A 17845-nucleotide genomic window follows, 5' to 3' on the forward strand; every position below is an offset into this window, starting at 1 on the left:
TGATATAGGAAACCAATTGTTGTTTTATTATTTTAGCCAAAGTTATGTTATGGGAGCGAGCAGTGGGGGTGGGGTGGGGGGGGGGGGGTGGCGAAAGATAGACAGAGAAAGAGACAGAGTTGGGGGGTGGGTTGAGAAAGACAGAGAGGGAGAGAGATAGACAGAGCAAGCAAGAGAGAGAGACATAGATTGCGAGGGAGAGAGAGCGAGAGAGAGATTGCAAGGCAGAGAGAGAGAGAGACAGATAGAGAGAGAGTGTTGCTTGCTTGATGGACAGACAGAGAGGCAGAGCAAGAGAGAGAGAGAGAGATTGCGAGAGAGAGAGAGAGATTGCGAGAGAGAGAGAGATTGCGAGAGAGAGAGAGAGACATAGATTGCGAGGGAGAGAGAGCGAGAGAGAGATTGCAAGGCAGAGAGAGCGCGAGAGAGGACAGCAAGAGAGAGAGAAAGCAAGCGAGAGAGAGAAAGCGCGCACGCTAGAGAGAGAGATTGCAAGGGGGAGAGAGACAGCGAGAGAGAGAGAGAGAGAGAGAGAGAGAGAGAGAGAGAGAGAGATTGCAAGAGAGAGAGAGAGAGAGAGAGAGAGAGAGAGAGCATGCGTTTCCTTGCTTGATGGACTGTGCCAAATTCCCCTTGCTGCTTGACCTATGAGGCATGGTACGGTACAAAGCACGTCATAGCTGACTGACTCTGAATCAGTGTCTGGCTGCCCCTTTAAGGTGAGGCAGGTTGATGCAATTTAAGGCAGTGTAGGGCCAAGACTTGGACTTAGAGACTCCCAGTTACCATGCACATCACTGTAACTACAGTGGCGATTAATACTACAAAAGGACATTACATTACACAACTTTTCTTAGACACTTTTATCCGAAGGGACATATAAGAGTAAGTTAACTTTATTAATACCAATGGGGGAAATTAAGAGTATCGGCAACTGCCACAAACAATCAAGCACATCTTTGCATTTACAAAAGTTGACGTACGTATGTTGCACATTTACCGGTAATGCCAACAATATTTTTTTTTTCTTGTCAAAGCTACAGTAACTAAACCACCTGTGCATTATCATGGTAATGAGTGTTTATAGTATAGAATTCATGGTTTCAAGGCTACGTTAGAAGTAACAGTAAGAATACATTAGTAGTGCATTTAAAAAAGTGGAATGTGGCCGTTTTTATTTTAAAGGCTACAGTAACAACTAAACTAACTGTATATATTGTAGTATGTTTATAGTGCTGTACAGTTCTGTTGTACAAGTGGTACATTTATAGTGAAGCATTTACGTATATTTTCAATTCTACCTGAGTAGGCAAGAATAGTGATAGTAAGAGTAACAATAGTAATGAATGGTAAAAACAGTGGAATGCAGTCGTGAATGGGGCCGGGGCTGGGATTGCGTTTCACTCATGTCTGTTCATGAGTGTGTGAGCTCACGTGGGCCAGCTTGGCCCTCACATCCTGCTTCTGCATCACTTACTGCGAAGACGAGCACCGAGAGAGCAAAGGAGAGAGAGAGAGAGAGAGAGAGAGAGAGAGAGAGAGAGAGAGAGAGAGAGAGAGCAAAGGAGAGAGAGAGGGGGGGGGAGCAAAGGAGAGAGAGAGAGGAAGAAAGAGATAAATAGAGAGAGAGAAAGGGCACTGAGAGAGCAGAGAGGGAGAGAGAAAGAGAGCAAAGGAGAGAGAGGAGATAAGGAGAGAAAGGGAGAGAGCTAGGTCGCGAAGGGAAGAAGAGATAGAGAGAGGGAGAGTGAGAGGGAAGATGGAAAGCAAGGAGAGAGAAAAGAGTGATATAGAGCACGGAAGAGAGAGAGCGAAAGGGAAGGAGATAGATTGCAAGGACGAGAGAGCGAGAGAAGAGGGAGTAAAAATTGCATTCCAATCTGTTTTTCAAGAAAAAGTAGCCTCTTGTAGCTGCCCATATGGTCAAATGGAAAGAGACATCAAAAGAAAAAACTGAAAGCCAGTAAAAAAAGAAAAAAAAGGAGATTTTTAAAAATTGTTTTGTTGTTGTCCTCTTATTCATCAATTCATAATATATGTACCTATATAGATGTACATTAACAGAACTGCGTGGAAAAACGGGCAATTGAATTGAAAGAATAAAGCCTGTTCAAAATAAAAAATACGAAATAAAACTGCAGCATTTGGTTGATAGTAGGCCTACAGTACTGGAGAAGTTCACAGAAAGTACCATATCTTGCCCTTTTTTAAACCTAGACCTATATTGTTGCCAAATGCAACAGAAGGACATTTTTAAAACCATAAAAAGGTTTTCTCAGAACATGTCAGTTTGGTTATACTCCTCTATGCCAGAGAAAACATGAATTGGCAGCATGGATGATGGCCTTGTTGGTGTATACTAAGTGTATTTTTAAAAGAATCCAAGTATCCAAGTACTTAACCCACTCTGTCTCTGTAACAGCAAAAAAAACAAAAGACACACATGCTGGCAGGGAATTGCCCTAATGTGAAACAGTAATACTACACCCATATTTAGGTTTACTGTAATATTAAACCCAGATTTATCACCTGGAAGTGCACCAGTCCTCCAGTGGAATGCTGTTTTTTATTTGCTGAAAATAAAATACCATACAGCTACACTTCCATGACAGTACAGGCATTACAACAAGTCTTTATTAATGCATTATGACTTGCCCATTGCCATTCTGGTAACAACAAGCTTGTGCCAGTGACCACGTCTTATTGCATTTACTGTACTTGACATGCTTAGGTGTCTGACATTAGTCACTGTCTAACATTAGGACAGTTCACGCCACGTGAGTTGTAGTTTCTGGCCTACCGGGGAGTCTGCAAAGCGTCAGTTTGCAGTTTGCATTCATGAATTGAGAGACTGTACAGAGCTTGGCTAACTACGCTCCATTTACGATGTTAAGTTGTGTGTGTGTATTACGTTTCCTGAATATCCATCAGAAAACCCATCAATGACAAATTGTTTTAAAACGGGTTTTATGAGGTATCCCCTGAACGAGAAGACAAAACACAGGAGCCAGTCTCCTGCTCGCCACACATTACATTACAGTACATTACTCCTGGCAGAATGTGGAATGCGGAATGCTTTTGTGTTCTAGAATGAGAACTCCACTGAAACGTTACTGTAGAATAAATAAATCTGATGTGGGACGTTGAGTGCTAATTCCATGTTTATGTCTTAGCATCCCATCTGCGTTTGCTGACGGTGTATTTGTGTGGTATTTTTTTGTTTTGCGAAAAGGCCGCACAGGGTTTCTGTCGAATTTGTGGTTTAAACATTTAGGCACATTCATAACAGAGATAGATTGTTGTGCTGTTGTAATCTATTATGAAGAAAATGCAGTATGAGCAAAAACATTACAGAAAGTGTTTCATTGTTATTTATAAATCTGTCATCACCCCTTTTTTTCTTTCTTTAAAAACAGAGTTTTAACATTAAGCAATTACAATCAGGCAGACGTTGTTGTTGGTCCTTCTCTCTCGGCCTGTGTTATTTATAAATCTTTTTAAAAAATGTGGGAAACGATCTTTGAAAAGAAAAGGGTGATTTATCTGAACTTGGCTATTGGTAATTCTTGGCTTACAGTTGATACAGTTGATACAGTGGTCAGTTGTTTTGCATATGCATAGTGTGTGTTTTAATAAATATTGAGTTTGGCCCGCGATTTCGTCCCAGATTTTTTATTTCAGTCGACTGTGAATTTGAGTTTGACACTGCAGGTTTGAGGCTTGATATAGCGGTCAGTTACTGTAATACGTACGTCCATGGCAAGATGTGGTTTCCAGTTATAAACTGTGAAAGGTTTAAGGCCTGCTGGTGCTAATAGAGAGCTGTGTAACTGCTGTTGCAATAATGGGTTGCAGAAGCTGAGACCTGGACACACTGTAAATCACAGCAGAGCAGAGCGCAGGAGACGCAGCCAAAACAGACTGCCATGTGTTCTCTCCTCTTCTCTCTTCTCTTCTCTTCTCTTCTCTTCTCTTCTCTTCTCTTCTCTTCTCTTCTCTTCTCTCCTCTCCTCTCCTCTTTTCTTTTCTTTTCTTCTCTTCTCTTCTCTTCTCTTCTCTTCTCTTCTCTTCTCTTCTCTCTCTTCTCATCCCATTCCTTCTCTTCTCGTTTATTCGCTCTTCTGTCTTCTCCTTCTTTCCCATTCTCTTCTCTTCTTTTCTTCTCTCTTCTCCTTTCCCTTCTCTTCTTTTCTCTTCACTTCTTTTCTTTCTTTCCTCTTCTCTCCTCCTTCTTTCCCTTTCTCTTCTCTTCTCTTCTCTTCTCTTCTCTTCTCTTCTCTTCTCTTCTCTTCTCTTCTCTTCTCTTCTTCTCTTCTCATCTTCTCTTTTTCCTCCTCACTTCTTTCTCTCTTTCATTCCTCTTCTGTCTTCTTTTTCTTTACCTCTTCTCTTTGCTTCTCTTCTCTGACTTTCTTTCCTATCTTATTTTTCGTTCCTCAACTGCCCTCTTTCTTTTTTTCTATTTTCCATTATGTTATCCTCTCCTCTCTTTTCCTTTCTTCTTTTCTTTCTTTTCTTTTCTTCTTTTCTTTCTTTTCTTTTCTTCTTCTCTGTTCTCCTGTACCGGTCGGTCTAGTATTCAAGCTCACATTTCGCTGCCTGTTATTTCCCTAGAGCAGAGAGAAGGGGAAGCTGGCTAATTAATGCATTGCATGCAGTGTACAGCACATCCTTGTGTGCAGAGACTTTGTGGAAGTTTGGCATTTAGGATAATAACACTATAACTTAACACACAGGCATCAACCCAATGGAAAACTAAGTGTTCTTACTTACTGTAAGCACGCACATCATTGTCTGTAGTGTGGCTGAGTGGGGGAGTGGAAGCCTTAACTCTAACACGCAGGGATCAAACCAGTGAGAGTTCTTATATACTAGAATGGATCAAACTGAATCAAGTCAATGCAAACTAGGTCTTTGCTTTTTAATCACAGAGAGAACAGGAAGTCGTTTTTGTCAACCGTAGAATAAAATCTGTGGCCCTACCGTGGCGCTAATGGTATTGGGCACTCGTCTACTATGCGGCCGACCCGATTTCGATTCCTGACCTGGGTCCTTTGCCGGCCCTTCCCCGTCACTCTCTCCCAGCTCACTTCCTGTCTGTCCTCCACTATCCTGTCTGATAATAACCAATAAAGGCTTGAAAAGACGCCCCAAAAAATTATTATTATTATATATTTTTTTACAAAGGTAAAATCTGTTTGGGTGGTTCATTAACTTGCATCAGGGTGAAGAGCAGGTTTGAAGTCCACCTCTGACTGCCTCGCCATAGGGGGTACACCCAGGGCTCAGGATAACCCTCTGCTGATAACTATGAAAATAAGTTGAATGTCCGCACACTTGCTCCCGTTCTGCTTTTCTACGTTTTTGAGCTACACGTTCTACGCCAGACTTCGAGACATGGTGAAAAAATGTATCCTGCGTCTTGGATGTGCGCACCACTACCTTGACTATCCTTTTGCAGGTGTTTTTCCTCTGAATATCTCTGGCTATAGAAATCAATAGAACATTTATTGGGCTCAAAATCATAAGTCACATCTGGCAACTCCGGGTATACCCACTTAGTGAGTTTTGGAGCAATTGTGTGTGCTTTCCTACCTACACAGTGATCAAAAATGGAAATGTTTTAGTGTTGCTTTAACACTTGAATTGAACCATAACACTGACTGCTTTGTGGCTGTGTTTCAACCTTTTACCGTAAGACCCAACACTCTCCAATTGAAAAAAAGGTAAAACACATAAACGTTTGAATAATTTAACTGTGGCTCCACTGAATGACTCACATGTCAACAAACAATCCAAAATAATTTCAAAAGAAAAACTCTTGGAAAGCGCAAATCCTGGCCGTGTCTTTGCATGACAAACTAGATCCTAAAAAAATGTACTGTTTCAGGGGTGTCCCTCTGTCTGCTTGCAAAGACTGGCAAACACACACACGTACGTGCACGCGCGCGCGCACACACACACACACACACACACACACACACACACACACACACACACACACACACACACACACACACACACACACACACACACACACACACACACACACTCACATTATTATGAAGCTACATGCTTGCACACTTGCATGTACTGTACATGCAGTAACATACACAGTCACAGACACAGACACAGACACACACACATGAAGGTAACACTTTAGAATAATGGATGCAAAAAAGCATTATAAAGACTTAATAAATAATTAACTATTGATGAACAAAACATTAACAAACGTTTGTAAATGACTAGGAAATGTAAACAAATGCTTGTAAATGACTAGGAAATGCTATGTTAATATTTTATATTTATGAAACATTTACAAGTTGCTTGTAAATGAATAAAATACTCTGTTATAAGGTGTGTAAAATCTTGCAGATATCATTTGTAGATATTTTATAAAGCATTAATGAAGCTTAGTTAATAATAAAAACATTTGTTAATGTTTTATTCATCATTAGTTAATTATTTGCTGAGTCTTTACTAAGGAACATTATTATAAAGTGTTACCCACACACACACACACACACACACACACACACACACACACACACACACACACACACACACACACACACACACACACACACACACACACACACACACACACACACACACACACGTTGGTATGCACACACCTCTGCCATGTACACACTCATCTCATTGCAGAGACCCAGTGGAGAGGGGACAGTACAGGGGGAGAAAAGAGGAGAGAGAAAAGGAGAACTAAGAATGGAGAGAGGGAGAGAAGAAGAGGAAAGAGGAGAGAGAAAAGGAGAAATCAGAATGGAGAGAGGGAGAGAAGACAGTGATCAGTGGAGAGGTAAGTGCAAAGGATAAAACAGTGGAGAGGAGGAGAGGAAGAGTAGGGCAGGGAATTGAAGTGCATAGGAGAAAAGGAGTGAAGAGAGAGATCAGTGGAGAGATAAGGATACTATAGGAGGGAAGCAGAGGAAGCGGAGGAGGGGGGCAGGGGGAGGGGAAGGAAGAACGGAAAGAGAGGAAAGGTGAGAAGACGTGAACTGGAGTGGGGAGGATATGATTGGAGAAGAAAGGGGAGAGAGAGGAGGAAAGCAGACTGAAGGCGAAAAAGAAAGATGGAGGGAAGAGTATGAGAGAAGGGGAGGATTGAAGGAGTGGAATTTAGAGGACAGAAAAGAGAAGAAAAGATGAATCAGAGGATAAAAGCAAAGGAGAGAAAAAGTAGGAGAGAGAAAGAGAGGAGAAGATTGTGTGGAAAGTAGAGGAATACACAATATAAATGGCATAGAGCGGTAGAAGAGGGGAATGGGTAGGCGAGGGAGAAGAGTGGAAAAGAGAGGAGTGCAGAGTATAGGAGAGAAGAAGAATTGGGAGTAGAGGAGTGGGGAAAGGAGAGAAGAGAAAAGTGAAATGGGGAGGATAGAACAAGAGTGGGGGAGGTGAAAGGATGACAAAAGAACGAGGCGAGAAGAAATGAGTAAAAGAGGATAAGAGAAGAGAGGACAAGAGAAGAAAGGAAAAGAAAAGAGTGGAGTAAAAATATGACAAGAGAAGGGAGGAGAAAAAGATGACAAGAGCAGAGAGAAGAAAAAGAAGACTAGAGATGAGAGGAGTAAAAATATGACAAGAGAAGGGAGGAGAAAAAGATGACAAGAGCAGAGAGAAGAAAAAGAAGACTAGAGATGAGAGGAGTAAAAAGATGACAAGCAAAGAGAGGAGAAAAAAGGACAAGAGAAGACAGGACAAAAAGACTAAAAGAGAAAAAGAGAGTAAATGTGGGGAATGTGTTGGCAAATGTTCTTTTGTCGCCGGCCGGCCGCGCTGCAGTGAAATGGACCCCTGCGTTTGTTTTATTAAGCAACCCGATCTCCCCCTCCGCTGCTTGAGTTGGCTACCTCACCAGCCTTTACATTCAGACCCTTATGTACACAAAGGTGGTAGGTGTTGTAGCCAATATGCGCCCGCCGCCAGCACAATTTATTTTCATAAACTGATTAATTCAACGACTTGGTTTTCAATTTGTAGCATAGAGGCGTTGGGCTAACACCGCACCTCCCCATCCCCCTCCCTCCATCATTAAATGCCTATGATAATGTGTTTAAACTTGCTTAAATGTGCTGAGAGATAAAAGGCTTTGTTTGGTTTTCCGTACGCCGTGGGAAAAGGGCGAGCTGGCATGTGTTTGCTTAGATTGGGAATAATCGGTCTGGGACTAATTAACTCATTAATTACTGAAACTAAACAACGCTAAGAGTCAGAAACCACAAAACCGTCAAACTGTCACTCTCAAATGAGCAAATACATGTGCACCGATCTGAGATCTCCTATCTGAAGCTGCTGTGTTGGGCTGCGATCAATTATTACCGTATGTTATATACCCCACTCTTTATTAATAGTATTGTAACTATGCAGTTCATTGCAACTGTGCTGCTTATTCCCATATTTGATCTTTTCATGAATATTTACTAATAAACTAATATTTACTATAACCAATACAGTAAGGTTTGCAGCTAAAATGTTCAGGCCGACGGCTCTCACAACTAATCTCTAAAAAACTGATGTATTCACTCCAAAAATCTGAGCTTTGGGGGAACCAGAAAGTTGGTTCAAGATGAAAACCGATAAGCAGCTGATGACAATGTGAACGTCAGCAGTTTAATCGGGGTAACGTTCTGCCACATGTGCTCAAGTACACAACCTGGTAGGAACACCAGCCTTCACGGTTAAGAACTTTGGTTAAGAGCCTAACTGGTGCAGAAATGGGCACCAGGGGCCTACGTATATACTAAGTCTATACTAACAAGCTGGTTTAGGCGTAAACCAGCTTAAGATAAGAGGCAAATCATCTAAAAGAAGAGCCTGGAGTCCTCCTTTTCTACGAAAATGTGGACTCTAGGCTCTTCTATTAGATGAAATGGGTACCAGGGGCCTATACTAAGAAGCTGGTTCAGGAGTGAAGCAGGTTAAGTCAAGAGGTAAGTCATACAATAGAAGAGTCTGGAGTCCTAAGAAAAGGAGGACTCCAGGCTCTTCTAATAGATGCTTTACCTCTTGACTTAACCTGGTTTCCTCCTTAACCAGCGTCTTAGTATAGGCACCTGGTACCCATTTCATCTAATAGAAGAGGGTGGAGTCCTCATCTTCAAAGAAAAGGAGGACTCCAGGCTCTTCTTTTAGATGCTTTACCTCTTGACTTAACCTGCTTTACTCCTGAACCAGCGTCTTAGTATAGGCACCAGCACCGTTCTGGCCGGCCTGAGCCTGAACAGCAACATAAAACTACACAGAGCTAGCCAGCAACTCCAAAGTGCCTCTCTCTGTTACACTTTGACGAGACTGACAAGAAAAAACACTTTTGGCAACATTATTTTTTTGAACATTATTTTGACTCTGAGGTTCCAGACGCAGTGTTTTCATCCGCCCCCCACCCCCACCCCCCACCACACACCACACAGTGTACAGCTCAGTTCTCACAGCAGAGTTGAACTCACTTATACTGTACGTCCATTTAAGTTTTGAGTTTCATTAGCTTGGTTTGGAGTCTAAACTAATGTTTTTTTGTTTATGGGTAAGCGACATCTCGTAAAAGAATATTTCTTTAAAGAGAGAAAAAATAAAATGCAACCACATTTTTTTCTTCAGAAACAGACAGACAGACATACAGGATGTGAGGGTAATTTAAGTTAGCTTTGCCAAAGCCAGCGTGCTGACTGAGTCCACAGAGTGTGTTTTTGTTTTTATTAATATAATGTACTGTATTTTTTCTGTATTTTCTCTCCTTTTATATAACAGAAGACGCCAACACAGAGAAGGAAACCGCAAGTCCTGTAGGAGGCCTAGACTACACCAGTCAGCTATCAGGGAAGCAAGGTAACACGCATGCACGCACGCACGCACGCACGCACGCAAACACACTCACACACACACACACACACACACACACACACACACACACACACACACACACACACACACACACACACACACACACACACACACACCAGTGAGCTATCAGGGAAGCAAGGTAACACACACGCACGCACGCACGTACGCACGCACACAAAAACACTCACACACACACACACACACACACACACACACACACACACACACACACACACACACACACACACACACACACACACACACACACACAGCAGTCAACTATCGGGAAGTAAGGTAACACACACACTCACACACACACACACACAAACACACACACACAGAGAGCTATCGGGGAAGCAAGGTAATGTGAGAAAGTTTTGCATTGCTTAGCGATGGATAGAGAGTATAGTCACTGAACTGAAGTACTATGGTAGTGAAGCCTTTTCATAGTAAGAAGTTCTATTGGTGGAAATGGTGCACATTATAATGAAGCTACACACAACACACACTTGCACACTAGTATTGTACATGCAGTAACACACACAGTCATGCTGCACACACACACACACACACACACACACACACACACACACACACACACACACACACACACACACACACACACACACACACACACACACACACACACACACACACACACACACACACACACTCTCTCTCTCTAACACATACTAGGCTCGCACCACTCATTTACGGTCTGTGCTGAATGTTTTCAACAATAAATACATGGCTCTGGACTTGTGAACAAGTCATATTATTCTTGCCTCTCGCCCGCTCTCTCGCTTCTCACAGCACAGCAGGCCCAGCTGGTAATTACTACACACACACACACACACACACACACACACACACACACACACACACACACACACACACACACACACACACACACACACACACACACACACACACACACACACACACACACACCATTCAGCTATCGGGGAAGCAAGGTAACACACACATACACACACACACACACACACACACACACACACACACACACACACACACACACACACACACACACACACACACACACACACACACACACACACACACACACACACACACACACACACAAGGCAGGCCCAGCTGGTAATTACTACCAGGCTTTTGTAGTTACAGTCAGTGGTCGTTGCATTTTACAAGCTGAAGGGAAGGCTACGTACGCAGGATGCAATGAGGAAATCTCTCTTTCTCTCTTTCTTTTCTATTCTATTCTTTTTTTTGTTTCTTTCTTTTCTATTCTATTCTTTTTTTTGCTTTCTTTTCTGTTCCTTTCTCTCTTTTTTTTGGAGAACTGTACAAACGAATTGTACAGTGAACTTCAGATCCAGCGGTGAAAGGCTCCATGGTGGTACCACCAAAACAAATCGATCCTAGTCATGACCCCCAGTAAAACCGCAGCAGCTTTGTCAAAACATCTTTTGTAAAACATTTTAAAAACAGCCGGGCCCACAGTACAGTGGCTGGCTGGTGTGGAAATGTGTGTGCTGTACATTACGAGGCTATTGTGTGCCAGTCGTGTTCATGTCATGAAAAACCTTTCAGGCGTCACAGACTTTTGTGCGTAGAGGAAGAGGCAGACAGAAGAACGGATGTTCGGAAAGTAAAATTAAACACGCTAATGTTCTTCTCTTGTCCTGTCCTGTCTTGTCTACGCATGGGAGCCATGAGAAATGTAATGTCGACTACTTGGTACGTCTAGTATCCTGTTTGTGAAGAAATTGACAACAAAGCTGACATTGAGTATGGAGTTGGTGCAGAGGCGTGCTCAGCAAGATAAATCAACATCTTTACTGTGCGCTCTTTAGCCCTGTAAGACACGGCCCGTGTTATAAATTAGCTGTTACCAGAATGGCAATGATCAAGTTGAAATGTATTTACTACAGGCCCTGTGTGCACACTTTTTTGCAACTGACATGATATTTAAAGCTGACTTAAGAGTTTGGAGTTGGTGCAGTTGTGTGCTCACTGCGCAGACCCTTGAAAAGATCAATCAAAATCATGGGTGCTCTTTAATCCAAGGTCATGGCTGGAATGGCCATCTGACATAGCGGGCATTTCCCAGTGGGCCCTACACCCTTGTGGGCCCCTATTTTCAGAAATGTAAAACAAAAAAAAGCAAACAAAAAACAAATTCTCTCCACACTATTTCTCCCCCAGTCCAACCCTATCCAAGGTTATCACCACGAGCAGAAAAAAAATGAAAAGAAAAGAAAAGAGGTTTTACATCTTTTTCTACAAAAAAAGACGTTTTGCGATCACAAAGTTTTTCCTTCTCGCAGTTTTGTACCCAAAGCTGACATTGACTTTTGACTTTAAAAGTGCTTGCTGCCTGTGTGTGTGTGTGTGTGTGTGTGTGTGTGTGTGTGTGTGTGTGTGTGTGTGTGTGTGTGTGTGTGTGTGTGTGTGTGTGTGTGTGTGTGTGAGAGAGAGAGAGAGAGAGAGAGAGAGAGAGAGAGAGAGAGAGAGAGAAAGAGAGAGTGAGAGTGAGAGATTGCGTGCGTGTGTCATGTATGTCGGGTTTGTGCGTGCCTTGTATGTGTGTGTGTGTGTGTGTGTGTGTGTGTGTGTGCATGCATGTGTATATGCCTGCCTGTGCCGCTGCATATTTCTTCCAGGCCAGTGACTGCTGCCACAGCTGGTTGCAATTAGTGCACCTCTCCGTCCAGGTACGGATGAAGTAATGAGTGACATCATACGTGTTAAGTAAAGCACACAGGAAGGGAAGGAGGAATGAATAGCCGACGTGGCACCACATGCGCTACACTACACTACGCTGCCCTATATACGTAAACAGGCAGTGAATGCATTGTTGTTGAAAATGTTGTTGCTATGATTTTAACGACATGCAGCATCAAAATATAAAGTCAAAGTTAAAATGATTTATCTGAAAAAAGTGGTTATATAAAGTAACAAAGCTGCCCTATGTCAGTTTTCTACCCAAAACTACGTATGTACTGCACGACTGTAAGATCATCTGAAAGTACTCAGTTTGGAGTTCTGTGCATTTACTGCCTTTTTGCTTTGTAGTCAGACAGACCAGTTTGCCTCAGAAGACCATCATATTCTAAGCACTGTTGGTCATTTTAAACGCAGACGTATTGTAGGACAAAGTGGTTCTCAGATGCTGTCTTTTGACAATGTATTTTCTATACTTTTAATCCATTTATTTTCATCCTGGTTAAAGGGCACTTTTTTGTCTCCACCCACTTGATCAGGACACAATCAACTTTGAGCAGCTCCAACGGCCCTGGTTAGAGTCGTGTTCAAGGCAGTGGGGTGATTTAAGCAGATACGTTCTATTGCGACGTCTATATTTCTATTCAGCACAGCCTTTACTGGCCTCGACCAGTCGCAAACCGAGGGAGGTGGGTTAACCAGGCCGTTTGGGATATTCGTTATCTTCTTGGTCAGACCAATTTCTCGATATGAGATTTGAAAGTCGAGGATGATCAGGCAACCACCACACTACAATAGCCAATTTGAAAGGCGTAGGCCTTCTCTTGAATTACATTGTGGAATATGACATTTATATGCCATTGTGGTCCTCTGTCCAGGTCAGGAGCTTGGATGTGCAAACTTTGACCTTTTTTAACCATCCTTTTACCTTTACAGTTTTATTTGATCTCTTTCTTATTCTCACTTCGTCTGTTGTGATTTTTATGCTTTTGTTTTGGAGAAGCACGTTGACCTGTCTCTGTTTATATGGAATATGATATTGAAATAAGATTGCCTTGACTTTCCACAGCCCTCTTCATGCTCTCACCACCCTCATGAGGTCTATTTATCCCCCCGCATCTCCTTACGCTATCCTATCCTATCCCTTATGTTTATATTTCTCCATCCTGTTCTTTCTTTTACTCATCATACACATACAGTGCTTCTTTAGTGTCTACTCTCGTTTCTTTACCATTATCTTTCCTCCTCTGAGATACCAAATCAGTCATTTCCACTCATAGAACTTACATGCAGGTCTTTTTGGAGAACAGAAATGTACAGTCAATTTCTTATTGTCCCAGCTAACCAACATTTTTTCATAGGTCTTTCAATGAAAAGAAACACACAAACGTCCACTTCACACTTTGTTTTTGAATTTTTGATTCAGTGTGACCAACAATACGTAGGTTCACCCTGCCCAATTATCATGCTACTAAATTGCTATTTGACATTTGCTAAAAAAGATAGTCAAAACATCTTTGAAACGTCTGATAATTTTAGGCATAGTCTCCTTTCATGCTTTCTGCCCTTTAAGACTTATGAAACAGTCTTTGTGGACAGTTGACTATAATGCACCACTGGGTGATCACAAGGCTGTAGTAGGGGTACCAAAACAAATCAGTCCGACATATGAACCCAGTAAACCGAGACGCTTTTGTCATTTTTATTTTTTATTTATTGCTTCGTCTTTCAATTGCGCCTTTTTTGTGCTTTGCTGTTCTGCTGAGCAGGCAATTGTCATGGTGGCTTGAATGCTTAGTTTGGTGTTTTGTGTTGTCCAGTGCGACTGGTCTAAGATGTTACATCTAGCTGAGGTTTATGAAACCTTTTGTGTTCAGTTGTGTCCAGTGAGGCCCAGGTTGACTCCACTACCTAAGATGTGAACAACTTGAGGGTTATTTATTGTATTTTGTAAGCCTATTATTTTATTTTATGAATTGCTTTTTTGTGGAACATATTTTTGTCATTTATTGTCCAGCAAGACCCAATCAAATTGACCCTGCCAGCTAAGCGTTTATATTAAATATTTGCTAGTAGTGTAAAAACTGTCATGGTAACTTCCAAATTACTTACTGCATTGCTTCTCAGCACGTAAGCTGACAATACATTTGGCAACCTTTTGAGAACTATGTCTGGCAACAATACTCTATTTTGTTGTTTGGACTGTTTAATCACTATAATACTTTTAACAAAAGGACTTGGATCAGCAGCAGGCAACATTAACTAATCACTTCGTCAGAAAATTAGTAGATAATCATGTTGTTGCCCGGCGACAACATTGCTCAAAAGTTTCTCTGTGTGTCATCAGAGACGATCTAAATGCATAGAATATTTGGTGTCATCACCTTTAGAGCAATGTTCTTCCTGTATAAGTTACGTCACGCCGCCGCCATCTTGTTGACGCCATCGGGGTGCTATTTCGCGATAGTAAGACCAGAACTGAGAGTCAATGGGAAAAATGAATGGAGAAACTGAGTACAGGACAGGAAAGAACATAGCGGTTGTGAAAACTATATGGTTGAAACCACCGTGAAAAACTGATCAATCTAGACTGCTTGGTTGTGTCATATGAGTCAAAATAAAGCTTTTTAAGCCACTTTTCTTACGTTTTTTTTTACAAGAGCACAGGCGCAGTAGTTCAATAACGGCACGAGAGCAACAGCTTTTCACAATTGAGCATGCGCAAAATTTCGCGTGCACCGATGCAGTCAGATGATTGGATCAATGGCAATGCAGCTCAATCTCCTCTTCCCTAATAAAATCTCTGTTTAGAGTCAGACGGACAGTGTGAGAGTTACATTCATCTGTGGCCTTGAGATTAAGGAAGATGGGCTTAAGATCAGAGGGTTGCAGGTTCAAATCCCACTCGTTACCTCACGCCATGTAATGGCAGAAGTGCCCTTGAGCTACGTGCCTAAGCCCCCACTGCTCCGGGGACTGTTACCAATATACTGTGCTTAAAATAACTGAAAGTTGCTTTGAATAAAAGTGTGAGCTAAATGTAATGTAATGTAATGTAATGTGACTCTACGAGTGTTTTATTAACACGCAATTTACTGTGTGTGTGTGTGTGTGCTCCAGTGCGACCCCGCTTCACGCAGCCCACCAAGATGCGCAAGCGCGTCATCGCCCGGCCCGTGGGGAGTTCGGTGCGGCTGAAGTGCGCTGCCAACGGCAACCCGCGGCCCGTCATCATGTGGCTGAAGGACAGCAAGCCCTTGACCTCCGAGGAGGTGGGTGAAGGTCGCAGGAAGAAGTGGACGCTGAGCCTGAAGAACCTGACCCCCGAGGACAGCGGGAAGTACACCTGCCACGTGTCAAACGGAGCCGGAGAGATCAACGCCACGTACAAAGTGGAAGTCATCCGTAAGTCCACAGGCTCTATTCTGGCCTACACATACAGGGGGTTGGACAAAATAACTGATAACCTGTCATCACACCAAGAAATTCTCCTTTTTGAACTCTGATATGTCACACATGTGCATTGCCAATTTTTGAGCAAAACTGTGCTTTTACCCTGCCAATTAAACCTTCACAATTCACGTTACTGGTGCAATGTGCAATTAATTAAGATTGGCCAACAGGCTGGTCCTCTTGAGCCATGAAAGCCCACACTTAAATGACAGTTGTCCCAGTTATTTTGTCCAACCCTTGTACAGTACAGCTTTATCCTGCATTACAAAGGCAAAGTGGAGTAACCATGCCAACATTGAAAGTGCCTTGAAAGCCTTGGTTTTGGATATTGTAAAAAATAAATAGATCTGCATTTGTCTTGCGTGTCACTAAATCCACCAACGTGATATTCCAGAAAGGACGAATTCCAAGCCCATACTGACGGGAACCCACCCAGTCAACACCACAGTGTCCTATGGAGGGAGCACGTCCTTCCAGTGCAAGGTGTGTGTGTGCGTGTGTGTGTATGTGTGTGTGTGTGTGTGTGTGTGTGTGTGTGTGTGTGTGTGTGTGTGTGTGTGTGTGTGTGTGTGTGTGTGTGTGTGTGTGTGTGTGTGTGTGTGTGTGTGTGTGGAAGTTGGAAGTTTTTGAAGTTGGTATACTGCATATATTTGTGTTATTCTTAATAATGGATCAATCAATTTTAGGTGGGTTTACTGAAATGCCTGAAATTCTACGCGTTCTACGTAGACTACACCACTGATTTTGAAAATTTGACTTGACTTGACTTGAAGGTGCGCAGCGACGTGAAGCCCGTGATCCAGTGGCTGAAGAGGGTGGAGCCGGGCGACGAGAGCAAGTACAACTCCACCATCGAGGTGGGCGACCACCATTTTGTGGTGCTGCCCACGGGAGAGGTGTGGTCCAGGCCCGACGGCTCCTACCTCAACAAGCTGCTGATCACCAGGGCCAAGGAGGAGGACGCCGGCATGTACATCTGCCTGGGGGCCAACACCATGGGCTACAGCTTCCGCAGCGCCTACCTCACAGTGCTGCCGGGTAAGATTTAAATAAACTGGGGGCACAGTGTAGGGGTGTAAATAAAGATCGATTTGTGTCGATGCATCGATCCTACGGCCAACGATGGAATCCAATTGATCGAATCGTATCGTGGGGCATTTTTAAGTATCGATAATGATCGAATTGCTGCCTTAAGAAATCAATATCATATCGTATTGTCATGGAGGCTGTGATTTACATCCCTAGGGCACAGTGGCTCAATGAGCCAAGATTTTTTTTTGCATGCTACAATTTCCGCAGTGCATTCCTCACAGAGTTGTCTGGTAAAACTTGGGCTATGCACACTGTCATGTCAACATGATCTCCAAAAATTCTGTGCTCCTGGACACGGATGTTAAGGACACAAAATCCGTGTCCAGGAGCACGGATTTTGCCAAAATTCCGTGCTCCTGGACACGGAATTATTTTCCGTGATGGACACACAGAATTGCTCTCTCTATACTCCCACAGCTCTATGTTTCCACAGTCTTGTGTTTTCTCAAGATTTTTCTGATTTCAAATATTTTTTCTAAAAAAAACATTTCTTACTGACAAGTTAGGGTTAGGGATTGTTTTGGTCTGGGCACAGCTAGTTTTCTTTCATTCATTACATGAATTCGATAGCCTAGCAACCAACTGGAAAAGGTATTTCTCAAAAATATGTCTTTAATGACAGGTTAAGGTTAGGGAATGTTTTGGTCAGGGCACAACTTAAATTGCTATAGCATTATTTTGTTTAGGATTAGCATTTGGTATGTATTTTCTAATGATAGAGTTA

The 17845-nt window shown here is 42.5% G+C and overlaps 1 protein-coding gene across 1 annotated transcript in view; it reads left to right on the forward strand.

Annotated features, from left to right (window-relative positions):
- Positions 1-17845, forward strand: part of fgfrl1a (fibroblast growth factor receptor like 1a) — a 72324-nt gene that overhangs the window by 50318 nt on the left and 4161 nt on the right. The window contains exons 4-7 of the mRNA XM_063190348.1: positions 9775-9852; positions 15697-15981; positions 16424-16512; positions 16803-17067. Coding sequence (XP_063046418.1) covers positions 9775-9852; positions 15697-15981; positions 16424-16512; positions 16803-17067 — 717 coding nt within the window. The remainder of the gene's footprint in view (positions 1-9774; positions 9853-15696; positions 15982-16423; positions 16513-16802; positions 17068-17845) is intronic.

The sequence above is a fragment of the Engraulis encrasicolus genome, chromosome 23 (genome assembly GCF_034702125.1).
Source record: "Engraulis encrasicolus isolate BLACKSEA-1 chromosome 23, IST_EnEncr_1.0, whole genome shotgun sequence".
Taxonomy (NCBI): domain Eukaryota; kingdom Metazoa; phylum Chordata; class Actinopteri; order Clupeiformes; family Engraulidae; genus Engraulis; species Engraulis encrasicolus.